This window comes from Rhagoletis pomonella, unplaced genomic scaffold (assembly GCF_013731165.1).
Source record: "Rhagoletis pomonella isolate Grant_MI unplaced genomic scaffold, Rhpom_1.0 Rhpom_scaffold_00004, whole genome shotgun sequence".
NCBI lineage: Eukaryota > Metazoa > Arthropoda > Insecta > Diptera > Tephritidae > Rhagoletis > Rhagoletis pomonella.
The window spans coordinates 415,898-429,440 of NW_023458558.1; the positions used below are offsets into that span (position 1 = coordinate 415,898).

Here is a 13,543-nt window from a genome sequence, read left to right on the forward strand (position 1 = left end):
TGCCAACTATGCTTAGCTATGAAGTGCCATTTTGAGGATAAAAAAAAAGTGGCATAATGTGCCAAATAGAAAAATAAAAGTTCCATAAAAGGTGCCGCTGTTTTTAGTTCTTCCCATTTAGCATTAAAATTAATAAATCATTTAAATAAGATAAATCATTTGTATATACATATGTACTATATTTAGAAATTAGAAAATTTTAGTTGAGAAAAAGAAGTACTCGCAGAGGATTTCAAAAAAATGCATTGAAATATTACTATTTTTAAAAGTGAAATATTTAGTGCCATTAAAAGTAAAATAGGGCCAAAATCATCAATTTTTCATCAATTGATGCATATTGATCTACTTTTTGCCCTAGAAAATCTATACAATTTTTAAGAAAGTTGAATTTGAGGCTAGTACAAAAAATGCAGGCTTGGTAACTCACACCTTTCTAACTTGACAAAGCGAAATCCAAAGAATTCAATGACCTGCTTATCTTTCTTCTCCGACTGCAGGACTCATCAGGGAGTTGGAGTTTCAAACTTTGTGGATATTTTCCTTAAAATTTTGCACACCCTAATTCCATTTTAAAAAATATTTAGTATGCCGTTCTATAGTCCATTAAATTTTAGGTGCGAGCTTAAATATGCCAGAATTTTTGGCGATTTTTTTTGGGCTCATGCACATTTTCTGCCATATTTCGAGTTATGGAGGAAATGGGCAACATCTTCAATGTCGCTTAATTTTGAAGTAAAAGATAATTTTTTCCACTTGTGTTAAAAAAAAAAAACAAAATTTAGAAAAATTTACCGTTTCCTTAAGTAGGGCTAAGAATTTTTGAAATTTCTGTTGAATGCTCATATCGTTGGTTTAATATAGAAAAACCTTACAGTTCTTTTTTTAATTATTTACGGATTGTTAGCTACCTGATAGATTTAATGAATAGATCTTGGGGAATCTATTTATTTTTTTACGATAACTTCCTGCATCGATTACACAGGATCACAAGTTTTAATTAAGATCTTGTTCTCCATACGCCACTGTATGTAAAATCGCTCGCTAATTCCGAAAATCGAGTTAATTTTTTTTTTGTATGGATTTTTTTGAGATATTTGCAATTTATCGGTATTCAGCTTAAAAAAAAAAGAGTAGGTAAATAATCGTGTTACGAGGTACGGCAACTTATAGAAAATAAAATTCTCCATAAACCGTATATAGATTACTTTTCGATAGCCCTGATAGTTTCTGAGAAAATAATTGATCATTCCCGATTGTTTGTGCTTTTGATGGAAAAATGCAAAAAATCCAAACTTTAACAGGGAGAAAAATCAAAAAATAAAAGCTTCTGTGTAAATAATTTGCGGTTGTGTTAAAGCCTGTCCCTTTAGAAAAAAACTATGCCACCTGTGAAGAAAATCGATATATAAATAACAAAATAATGATTGGTCAAATGAAAATGCGCAAGGATTTTTTGTATGAATTATCAGCAGAAAAGAGTGTTACTCATACGCCACGTACACCTGAGTAGGTAGAGTGTTTGCATCGAAAACAAGAGGTGTCAGAAGTGATTAATTAATTTATCAGAAACTACCAGGGCTATCGAAAAGTGGTATTTATACAGTTTATGGAGAATTTCATTTGCTTTTATTTCCCGTATCTCGTATTACGATTATTCAATTGGTTGGAAAGACATACGTGATTAAGTGAAACCACTATTTTTTAAAGCTGAGTAACGGTGAATTGCATATATCTCGAAAAGTTATCCATAGAAAAAATGATCTCAATTTTTGGAATCACCGAGGAATTCTACATGGGAATCGGATAGTGGCATCCATGGAAAATTTTTGCGGTAAACCAGTGTTATTTTTATTTCGATTCGAATCGATTCAAAAATCGATTTTTTTTTATTTCGATCTGGCATCTCTAAAGTACATATGTATGTATATTCGACCGTACCACCTTACATGCAAACAAAAAAAGTTTTCCGTATACCCCTGTGTCAACAGTATGTTTGTAAGCCAATTTTAAAATAAATCAAATAACAATGTTTCTAGCATGATACAATAATTTTTAGAAGGTAGTTTCACTTCAAAATTTTTGACATAAACCGTGTCTGTGACAAACACGCAATGTGGCCACTGCTACGATATAGAACTTGGGGATTATCGCTTGTTATTTTAGATATTTTTTAACAGAACATGTAAAGATGTATATGTTTCATAACTGATCACTTAATTTTTAATATAAATATACGTATTTTGTACATGCATTTTTGCCACTGCTAATCACATGAATAAAAATCATAAAAATGAAAATATAATAGCAATATTTCTTGTTTATAATGGATTAGATCCATCGCACACCACGGACTTTATCGGCCGCCCATTTAGATGTGCTCGCTAGTCTTTCCATTGCACCACAACTTATTGGTCAGAGCGATTAAGCTGGTGTAGTGTGCGCACCTCCATACATCTTCATGTACATATTTCAAGCGAGCCCTATGATTTAAATAGGCGACCGATAAAGTCTGTGGTGTGCGGTGGCTCTTATAGCTGTGTCCTTACATCTATTCCGTGTGTTGCAATATCCACGAAAGCAGCAGTTAATTTTTTATTAAGAAAATTATTACAAAATATTCGAAAATTTCTCTACTTATATGTTTGGCTTTTCTTTGTTTTATTTTTCCAACGTTAAAAGCTGGATTTTTTTTTGAAAAAGATGGTACAATAAAAAATACGAAACACGTTTTCTGTCAGATAGCTAACATGGCGGATAAGAAGAAGAAGTGAAACTACCTTCTAAAAGTTATTGTATCATGGAATGTACTTTGAATGTACTAGCAATATAGAATTATTACATATATGCCGCTACCTATTCATCTATGTTGTGTACAAATTTCGTGGCTGTGTCGATTAGTATTCATTTTAATATGAGAGTTCATTTTAATATGAGAGTAGTATATCGTCGCTACCATGTCAAACTATCGAATGTGCAAAAATGCTTTTTTCGATTACGATACCTTGCGCATGCATTTAGAATGATACGCGAGTTGGCAAATCTTCAAATTTCTAGTCTTCTTAGAAGCAGAGGATACTGGCTCTAATAAAGTTGCTAATGGCCACAACATTTTTTACAACAATTTGTTTGCTCACCTGAAAAATACCCATTTTCACATTCGATAGTTTGACATGGTAGCGACGATATGCAAATTCAAAACTTTGAAGCCGTTTTTTCGATTTTGGTTTCTTGCAGTTATGACCCTATTGAAGTCAATGAACGAATATGTGTATTTGTGTGGAAATTATTGCTTTTGTTTTTGTAAAAGAACAGGATGTGAAGGTTTGTATTTCTTTATTCACAATGCAAACATAAAATGCAGATATCTTGCGAAAATGACATGATTTAGAAAAACGGTTTATTGGGCAGTAATCTACAACCCAAAATTAAGATCACGTGTTTCGGCGTCTTTTATTTTTGGCATTTTAACTAACCTACAGTGAAATTATCGCCAGCTTTTGTAAATTGCACTTGTTATATAAAAAAAACGCAAAAGCAGTCTCCACAAAAAAAATTTCAAAAACCAAAGCGTTTTTTTAGCCGGTTGAAACTTCGGTGGACTAAAATTGTGAGGGATCTAAAGCTGCATACCCAAAAATGTTCTAAAGATTCATTAAACAAAAATATGGTTGAATATAATTGTTATAAGGCCATAAAAATAGCAAAAACAAATAACTTAAGGACAAGCACACCTAAAAGTTAAACATTCTAATAATAGAAATATTAACAAAAAACAACAAAACCAACAACCACATGATCAAGTAAATTGCAGCGGAATAGCTGTGCTTGTTTGTAGTTGGCTTAGCAAAGTGAAATAGTGGAAAAAGGCAAGAATAATTTACAAGGCGAACTTAGCACAGTGCGTTGTTGAATTATCCTAAATTTGTATAAAGATTGAAACTGTGATTTATATTTTTTTTTCGTTAAAGCTTGGACGGCATTTTTATAGAAAAGTAACAAAAACATTACGAATATTGAAAAAAATCAAAACATCGTCATTTTTTTCAGTCACTGTATAGATAGATTTTAAGAGCTTTGCTTTGCTGTTATGGATGGTACTGACTATACATTATGTGCGAAGTTCGCCAACAAACGTCGCATTAAATCCTAGAGGAACTCACATAGTGGGAACTATATATCGCGGTCATCAAGCATTCACGTCCTTCTTTGTGCTATCTTGCTTTACATTTTAATGCTCACATTAAGGTAATTAGCTTAATATTACTTTATTTGCCATCGGCGAATACCAACAATTGCTGGTTATTCGACATTACTCTCTGCTCAGAGTTGCGAGAAACAGGATAAATAAAATATTTTAAAAAAAGATAATTATTTTTTGCTTACCGGTCTTGAATGTTGCCATTAACTTGGCAGAGTCCCCTCCATGATGGCAGGCAAAGAGAGATTGGTCTAGTAGGTCTTCGGCTTTGTAGCCGAAAACATTTTGCATTCTGAAAATCATAATTTTGTTAAATTTCTGACTTTTCAATTGCAAAAATGTATATTGTATTTATGTATGCTTGTATGTTAATTTACTTCTCATCCACATATGTAAATTTCATATCCAACGAATGTTTTGTCAAGAACGTTGTGCTACCCAGTGGAATTTCGATGTTGGATGGATGTGGTATTGGTCTTCCGATAGCGACCAGCACACGATCACCACTTGCGTTGACCACCAGGTGGCCAGTAATGTGAATAACCTTAAACAGTACGTAGATAAAGAAATATTTGATTATTTACCTTGTCTAAATGGTATGATACGGCAATAAAGTCTTACCTTGTAAGAAGCACTTTTTATGTTGATGCTGCGTCCCCGACTGGTTAATGTACATTTAAAGCGCACGAAAAGGTCGCGATGGTCTGTAGATAGTCTTTCTTCAATCATATTCTCATCTTTAATTTTGTCAGTACGACCACTGCGCTTTATGTTGAGTGCGTCTTTGAGTTCGGCATGATCACATTGGTGGCTGTATTCCCAGATTTGTTGGCCAAGTAGATCAATCTTAAAAATTTCAAGAAACAATTTCAAAAAAGTCATATCATCTCATTTTTTCAATAACCGTTACCTTTGCTAAGCCCAAATAATCAGTGATGTTGTCCGAAACATAGGTAATGTCGCCATCATTTGAGAGTACAAGCAGGAAGCCGTCTAAGGTCTGTTTAATGAACTGGCTTGCCTCGGCGCATTTAAGAAAATCGAACTTTTCATTAGCTTGTTTCGCTGAAGAGTCAGAAATTTGACTGCCACTATTGGAGTTTTCATCAATATCATCGTCTGATTTCAATTCACCAATAATATCTTGGATTTTCGGGACTGCAAATAAATAATAAAGTTACTATTGGAGTTGGATGACCACATTTATTAGGCGGATGCTATTAATTCTAGCATCTAATATGTAAAAAAATATAATTTTTTAACCGCATATCGATGATCCGCAACAATAACGACACAACTCATGTATTTAAATTATATAGCGGATTGGGTGGATAAGTAACCAATTTTTCTGCAGAACATACACATATGTTTACTTGTTTCCAAACCGACAGGGTCGCAATTGTGTCATAGGTCAAAAAATCGTTATTGCAGAGGACCATCGATATATACATACATACATACGTATGTATGTGACTTCTTTAATTTGGTGTTGGAGAAGATAATAAGAGCTGCACAACTGAACCACTCAGGAACAATTTACTACAAGAGCGTGCAATTGCTGGCTTATGCCGATGACATCGACATCATCGGCAACAAAAACCGCGAAGTCTGTTCTGCCTTTTCCAAGTTATAGGGAAGCAAAGCGAATGGGTCTGGTGGTAAACGAGGACAAGACGAAGTATCTCCTGTCATCAAACAAACGGTCAACACATTCGCGCCATGGCACCCACGTCACTGTTGACAGTTACAATTTCGAGAAAGTAGAGAATTTCGTTTACATGGGAACCAGCATTAACACCGATAATAATGTCAGCATTGAAATCCAACGCAGAATCACTCTTGCCAACAAGTGCTACTTTGGACTGAGTAGGCAATTCAGGAGTAAAGTCCTCTATAAGTCACTCATCATGCCCGTGCTGGTATATGGCGCAGAAGCATGGACAATGACAACATCCGATGAGGCGGCTCTTGGAGTGTTAGAGAGAAAGATTTTGCGGAAGATTTTGCGGGCCCTTACGCGTTGCCGACGGCGAGTACCGCAGACGATGGAACGATGAGCTGTATGAGCTTGTATGGACACCGACGCTCCAGCTCTGGAAGTATTCAACTCGGAACCCGCTGGTGGTAGCAGAGGAAGAGGGAGGCCCCCACTGCGATGGAAAGATCAGATGGAGAAGGACTTGGCTTCACTTGGCGTTTCCAATTGGCGTCAGTTGGCACAGACGAGAAACGACTGGCGTGCTTTGCAGAACTCGGCCAAAATCGCATAGGCGGTTACAGCGCCAAAAAAGAAGAAGAAGAAGAGATTTAAGCACTTGTGTATTTTCAATGCTACAAGATAGTCCGCCACCATTACCTTTGTTGAAGAGCTTCTATAATTTTGAGTTCCCTGAGATCCAGCACTGATACCGGACTCACACATTATTGATGGCTCAAAAACTGACTCTGGGTCATGATCAGCGGTATTTTTTCGAAGTGAATGGTAATAAGCTTAACTTTTCCTCTTGGGGAATTGCTTCAGTCCTCCAGGCTGAGATACTTGCCATAGCCATAGACTATGTGGTGGAAAATAGGTGGAGGGGAAGGAGTTTACGTGTCTGCAGGTACAGTCAAGCTGCACTTAAGGCATTTATCTATGTACTTTCAGACTGATTCGGAAATACGAGCCTCTAATAAATTATGTTGGTAAACATAAGGAGCTTGCTTTACTCTGGGTGCCAGTTCGCTCGGAAGTACCTGGTAATGAGACATCTGTCCACTTGGCCACAGTTGGCTTAGACCAGGCATTCCTCGATCCGCAACCAGCCCGGCCATCGAAGCCACCATCAGAAACTGGGTGAATACTTCGCTCAGTAATGACTGGGAGACATAGAGGGAATACAGGTGGGCAAAACTGATGTTGCCTTCAATCTCAGGAGGTCTATTTAGTTTTTTTTTCTGCCATTTCTAGACGGAATTGCAATCAACTTGTTGGACTGCTGACTGTTCACTTCACGTGGCACAAACACCTGACTGCGATAGGCGTAAATGACAACTCTATTTGAAGAGGAAGACACGTTGGAACACTTTTTGTGCTTCTTGTTTTACTTGGTTATTTGTCATCGATTTTTCTAGATTCGGTATTTCCTCTATTGTCAGTTTCTGAATTTTAAGATGGCGAAAAAAGCTTTTCGGGTTTGTTGTTTCAAATTTTGTGTTTTAAAAATGTGAGTGATAAATATTTTTCGTATCACTTTAAAACTCGGAGCGATAAAAATAAAAATTATGCCAACGACACAAATATCTAAACTATTTTACAAATACGCCGAATGCAAATTCATGAGTGAGCCGAACATGTGAGGAGTTTATGGTGAAGAGAATATGAATAACGGGGTGCCCTTAAAAAATATAACTCCCCAAAGCGAGATAGTACGTTGATGGCTTTACGAGCTCTGATTTTTTAAACTTGCAAGTGTATAATCACATTATTTTAATAAATAGAACACAAGAATATATTTTATTTTTATTTTTGCCACCCGAATTCAACTTGAAACTCAGCCGCGATGCAAATTTACATCGTTAGATCTAATTTTCATATTTGTTGACAAACTTTGCGAATATGTTAGAAATTTAGCAGCGGGGGTCCACCGGAACCATTAGAGTTTTGAAAGGGGGCTACGAGAAAAAAAGTTTGGGAATCTCTGGTTTAGTCGTGTATGTCGTGAGTATTTTTTTAGCACCGTGTTAGTTTATGCAATTTTAATTGACAGCACCGAAAAATTAATATATACACAAACAAATATTTGGTTATGGTTCTGTTTTAACCAGTTAAAATTTTTGTATACATTTTTCGTTTAAAATTTGTTTCAATTTTAGTATGTTTTTTTAGCATGTTTTCCTCTCCGTACGCAGATTTCAAACTCGCATGCATGTACATTTGTCAAACAAATGCGATAGCATGAACGCTTTTCCAAAGTGCTAAATGTTGATTTTTCAATTCAGAAAACGGTGCATAATTTTATCGGCTTTAAGCCTCAGTTAGTGTAGACTTAATTTACGTAAGAAATCGTACAATGGTTACTCAACACGTCAACTTAGCCAGAAGCGAAAATATTTGCTTTTGTATTTTCCTTTTCACTTTCCAAACCCGATCTTAGGACAAACTAGGCTAAACTAGTTCTTCCTATCTCCGATACATCCGTCCCTTGCGGAAACAAGTTGGGCGCAACATTATTGTGGACTGCGTACTTAGGGTTGGACTGATGAGGGTTATTTTTTTGAAGTGTGGCCGAAGGCCGCCTATGCAAAAAATACTGTCGCCCCTGATCTAGTTTAGCCTAGGCAAAACTAGTTTCTTCTAAGATTGGGGTTGGCCGGTAACATATACATATACTTTCTTAATTACATATGAAAAAGCATCCGAGAAGTTCAAAACGCCATCCGTTCAGTGAAAAATGCTTCATTTTAATACGGGCGAATTTGAATTGAATATTTCCATTATACGTAGTGTATGTATAATGGAAAAATCCATTTTTTATTACTTTAAACTCGATTTAAATATGAACATTTTTAAACGGTACAACGCGTTTCTTTGCTCAGTTTGCATGAATAAATTAACGGTATTGTTAAATTTTTATGTGAGATTTGAAGTCGGTTTGGTTTTTTGCTGAAAAATTACTTCTGTTATTTCCATTAGTCTACAGAAATTAGTTTTCTTACAGAGTATTACTTTCCTTTAAACAAAGTTCCACGATACATTAATTATAGTAGGTATAGGTTAAGTTTAAAATTATCAATAAAAATGAGGCGTGAGAATTGCAAAGCTCTATAACTCTGGCTATAGGTTCAGTATATGCATAGAAGGAGGTTATGTACGCAGCCTCAAGAAGAAGAGAATGCGAATTGCTCGGCATTGTTTGCTTCCGGATAAGATGTGTAGGCAAACATGATGAATAAATAGGACCTCCTGTCCGATATGCTTGTAGTCTTCTTGATTCGTAAAGCGACGTACCATTATGACGAACCACCCTGAATAATTTCCCAAATTGAAACTCGCGGGTATTGTTTTAGGAAATTTTTTTCTTATCGTGTTTTTATATACTTATGCGCAAACCGATGATAAAAATTCGAACCAAATGGACCCATAAGTACAAATGTTTCGAATATCTCGACTGCCAGGCCATCTAGCGGATACGCACAAATTTTCTTAAAACTACTTATTGCATGGGCAGTAATCTAAGAAATATAAATCAAATAAACATATGTACAAATACGCATTTCCAAAATATTTCGACCCGAATCGCGAATGATCGAATGAAACAAAATGGCAGCCATTTTCTCCACAATACAATTTAAACGGGCGAAGCACACCCACTCTCGGATGCCGTGATCGACCTACATTCGATATCGAATGCCGCGATTCGGGCCCGGTGCTACGTCAACTAAATGTGTTTTCCTCAACACATGATTGGGTAATATGTAATTATGTTATTTGGTTATACTTACCCAATCATGCTTTAAGAGAAATATATTTAGCTGACTTTTTTCTGAGTGTAGGAAGCGGTTTATTGCTCAAAGCTTAAAAACTTCAAATTGATAGAGAAGTGGAAAAGGAAGTAAAATTCAGAACCAACACAATACATCTGACTTTACTAAGTCAAGCTTCATTCAAGCGGTTACTTACACAACTGCAGCATTTCACGAACTTTCAAGTAGGCTATGGCTATGCGCATTACAGATGCCTTGTCCAATTGGTTTACGTCCTCTTTGCGAAGCGGTAGAATCTGGGCTAACTCACTGAAAATTTCCGTTTCGCGTGAACGACGGCAACGAGCCGCGTCGCGTGATTTTTCCTTGCGCTTTTCATTATTCCTGCAAAAAAGTAAAATAAGTAGAACTGAGTGAAATACTCCGAAATACACGAAAATATTGATAACTTCAAATACTTAAATATTAAACTATTAGCTTGTTTATATCAACGCAAGAACCGCATTACCAGTGTTTTTACAGCGCACTCGCTGAAACCGTATTCAAAAGTATACAATATTTGTTGTTTTATTTCGATATTTCTTTAATAATTGATTTGTGCGATTGGCCGAAATGGAAGCGAACAATTATTAAAATTTCTTTTAACAATAATTCAAATTTAAAACGGGCTGTATAAAGAAAACCATCCTTTTTTCACTTCGCGTCAAATGAGTGATGTGTTTATACGTGTTTTCTAACCAATGTGAGCAATAAAAAACCGATTTTAAATCAAATTCGAGTTAATACACTTTTGAAATTCGGAGCGTATTGAAATTTTGTTTATAGGTCATTCCATACAATATTTACACCTCAATATTTTTTTTTAGGGTGAGATATATTTTTTACATTTTTTTCTTTTACATTTCTTTCTTTTTTCAATTGTTTGCAGTTAATAAACTATTTGTCGGATAAAATCAGTTAAGGTATCAAAATGTGCGTAATAACCTCGGCTTTCCATGAGAGTGTGAGATAGATTAAAATAGAAAAACATTGTATTAAGAAATCGCATTATTTATTTATTATTATTTTTATTAACTTCAACATGTTTAATTTTTATTTTTTTTCAACCTGAATAGTTGTCAAACTTTATGGAGTACGCTGCAAAAATTTGAGAATGGAAACAACAAAACTTTAGTATAAACTTAATGTACGTAGGTATGAAAAAACTCGCAACTTCTAGGGTTTTGGTGTTTCCATTCTCAAATTAAATGGTTGAAAAAAAAATAAAAATCAAACATTATGAAGTTAATAAAAAAAAAATATATAAAAAATGCGATTTTTTAATGCAAACTTTTTTTAAATATATTTCAACCTAAAAAAATATTGAGGCGTAAATATTGTATGGAATGACCCATAAACAAAATTTCAACGCTCCGAATTTCAAAAGTGTATTAACTGGAATTTGATTTCAAATCGTTTTTTTTTATTTTTCTGAAAAAAGGACGGTTTGAATTATTATTAAAAGAAATTTTGTAATGACCCTTATGCACCCGTTTTGAATCGCAGTGAAGTGGATCAAAGCGCTTTATGAGTCGGCATAAACAAGGTATTTATTTGTGTACGAAATTAAACGAGTATACATAAATGCATGTGCATATAAAGAAAAGAACAAAGGACAAGTCCGAAAGGAAATCTCCAGCAAAAAGCTCCCTCGCCAACGATAATCAGCCCATCAAAAGGCCTTACTGTCATTCACCTGCCTGACTAGTTTGATTAGTTTGTTAAGGCAGGAATTATATGTACTTATGCATGGATATATATACATAAGTGTCTTCATGTAGTTGGCGTTACGACGCCACTATAATCACGTTCGCCAAATATCCAATTGTAGCCATTGACGTTGCAGTTGCATGTTTGCATGCCGATCACACGCTTTTCCATTACCCAATGTTGTTGTTGGCAATGGGCGCATAAAATAAATGATGATATGCAATATTGTCACAAAAATGCGGCGAATATTCATGGCGAAAACTGTAGCAGAAAACATGAAATATTGCTAGAACACCAAACACCAGCCAGGATCAGCCGCTATGCTATGTCTATAACCCTTCTACAGATTCTGTTAAAAAACTGTGTTAAGGCAGAAATGTCAGGTGGAGACCGCAAATTTCCACTGTTAAACCATATCTGTCTTGCCGAATTGCTTACCATCGCTGTATTAACATCAGCTGTTATTTCGTAGTTTGAGAGCTCAGCTTTCATTTTACGGCGCCATCTTCATTGGGTACATATCGATCTGATTGGCTTGATGTCATTTTGAAAGTGATATGTTAAGACTGCAACTGTGATACGAGTTAAGTGCAAAAATACTTTGGACACCGAAGCCGGAATTATATCCAAAAGAAATGTTATACACTTTTGACGAAGAGAGGGGTTCCTCCTCTCTTCTTCGGCAACACAGAAAGGAGGATTCTATGTAGTAAGGGTTATAATCCTTAACCGAATTCTACGCAAAAATACTGGGGACGCAAGTGAAAATTGTGATTTTTGGCGATTTTCTAAGGGGGGGCCCTTTTAGAAAAGTATTCCAGACTCTTCCTGAATGTATGGCCATTTTTTTAAATTAAGCCTTATAAATAATTTAATATTTTTCTGATTTTTATATCCGAGCGCCCTGCACCTACCTTGCTACGGCCGTGCTTACACTTTTTCACTATCACATACTACGTTTATACGCACGTATTATTTGCAAATAAGAATTTGCAAAATGCCGTATAAACGCTGAGTTATTTTTTTATTTGCAAATAACTAAATCACGCAAATAAGTATTGATTAGTGGTACTATTTGCAAATAAGCGCAAGACGCCGCCATTCTTAGGTTTATTTTCTTTTTCGATGGTCATCTTAATGCCTTTTTATAATCAGGCAATATTAAAAAGAATTTTTCACCATCGAATAAACAGTGAGTTAAGTATTTGCAAATTATTTTTATTTGCAAATAGCTTACGTATAAAGTCTTCCAATTTAGACTTAAGAGGTGTCATTGGAAAGGTATTTTCTCACCCTTTTTATTTCTTTGCTAGTAAACTCATTCAAAGGATGAAAGAGAAAGGTAGGATGAACGAACGTCATTCAAAGTTGAATTAAGATGTGTTGGTATTTGAGAAAAAAAAAATGGGACACGAATGACTTTTTTTCGCACAGAAATAAAAACAGTGTGAAAATACCTTTCTACTGAGATCCCACAAGTCTAAATCAGAATAGCTTCGGCTCAGTTATTCAAGTTTTTCGTAAATCAATCTTTGAAAAAAAGTAAAAAAACAGCATCAAAAATCTCATTCTTACGATTTCGTTGAAAAGATTTTTAAATATTTTTATGCAGATTTTTTAAGCTTAATCTGTTATGTCATCTGAGGGGACTTTTTTCAAAAAGTTCTTTAAGGAACTATTTTTGTTCATAAAAAAAACTCCATTTTTGGAGGTATTTTCAAATCGGTCCAGCTCACTTAAATCTTAATATTTTTTCGAAATTTTTTGGTGAACGTCTTTAAAAATAATAAATTTTGTAATCCCGGCGGAAAAACCGCAACTTTTTTTGGTGATGCAGTCTAATGTACATATATGAATGAAAGAAATGAAATAACATTCTCTCCTCACCTCTTCTTCTATAATGTGCAAAAATTGCATAGCTGTATCGATTTCGAGTATCACTAGAACGAAATACGTATACATTTTTCCTATGGCAGTATATTTATAGCCGTTTTCCTCAAGTTTCGCTTTTTTGAGTTATGACATTATTGGAGTAAATGAGCGACATGTTTCTATATCCTTAAGTTTATCAAAATATTGAAAACAGACACGCATGTTTGCTGTTTCTTTAGCTGTTTCTCTCTTTCTCTT

General features: G+C 35.0%; 2 protein-coding genes across 10 annotated transcripts in view; one reads left to right on the top strand and one right to left on the bottom strand.

Moving 5' to 3' along the window:
* LOC118736765 (protein similar) overlaps window positions 1-13,543 on the top strand; it is a 259,354-nt gene that overhangs the window by 39,019 nt on the left and 206,792 nt on the right. The window lies entirely within an intron of this gene.
* On the bottom strand, window positions 4,300-11,555 carry LOC118738359 (protein similar-like). Its single transcript, XM_036469280.1, has 7 exons — window positions 11,512-11,555; window positions 9,861-10,048; window positions 5,109-5,356; window positions 4,820-5,044; window positions 4,576-4,742; window positions 4,384-4,490; window positions 4,300-4,316 (listed from the first exon to the last, which is right to left on the bottom strand). Exons 1-7 carry the CDS (start codon window positions 11,553-11,555, stop codon window positions 4,300-4,302), a joined length of 996 nt encoding a protein of 331 aa, XP_036325173.1.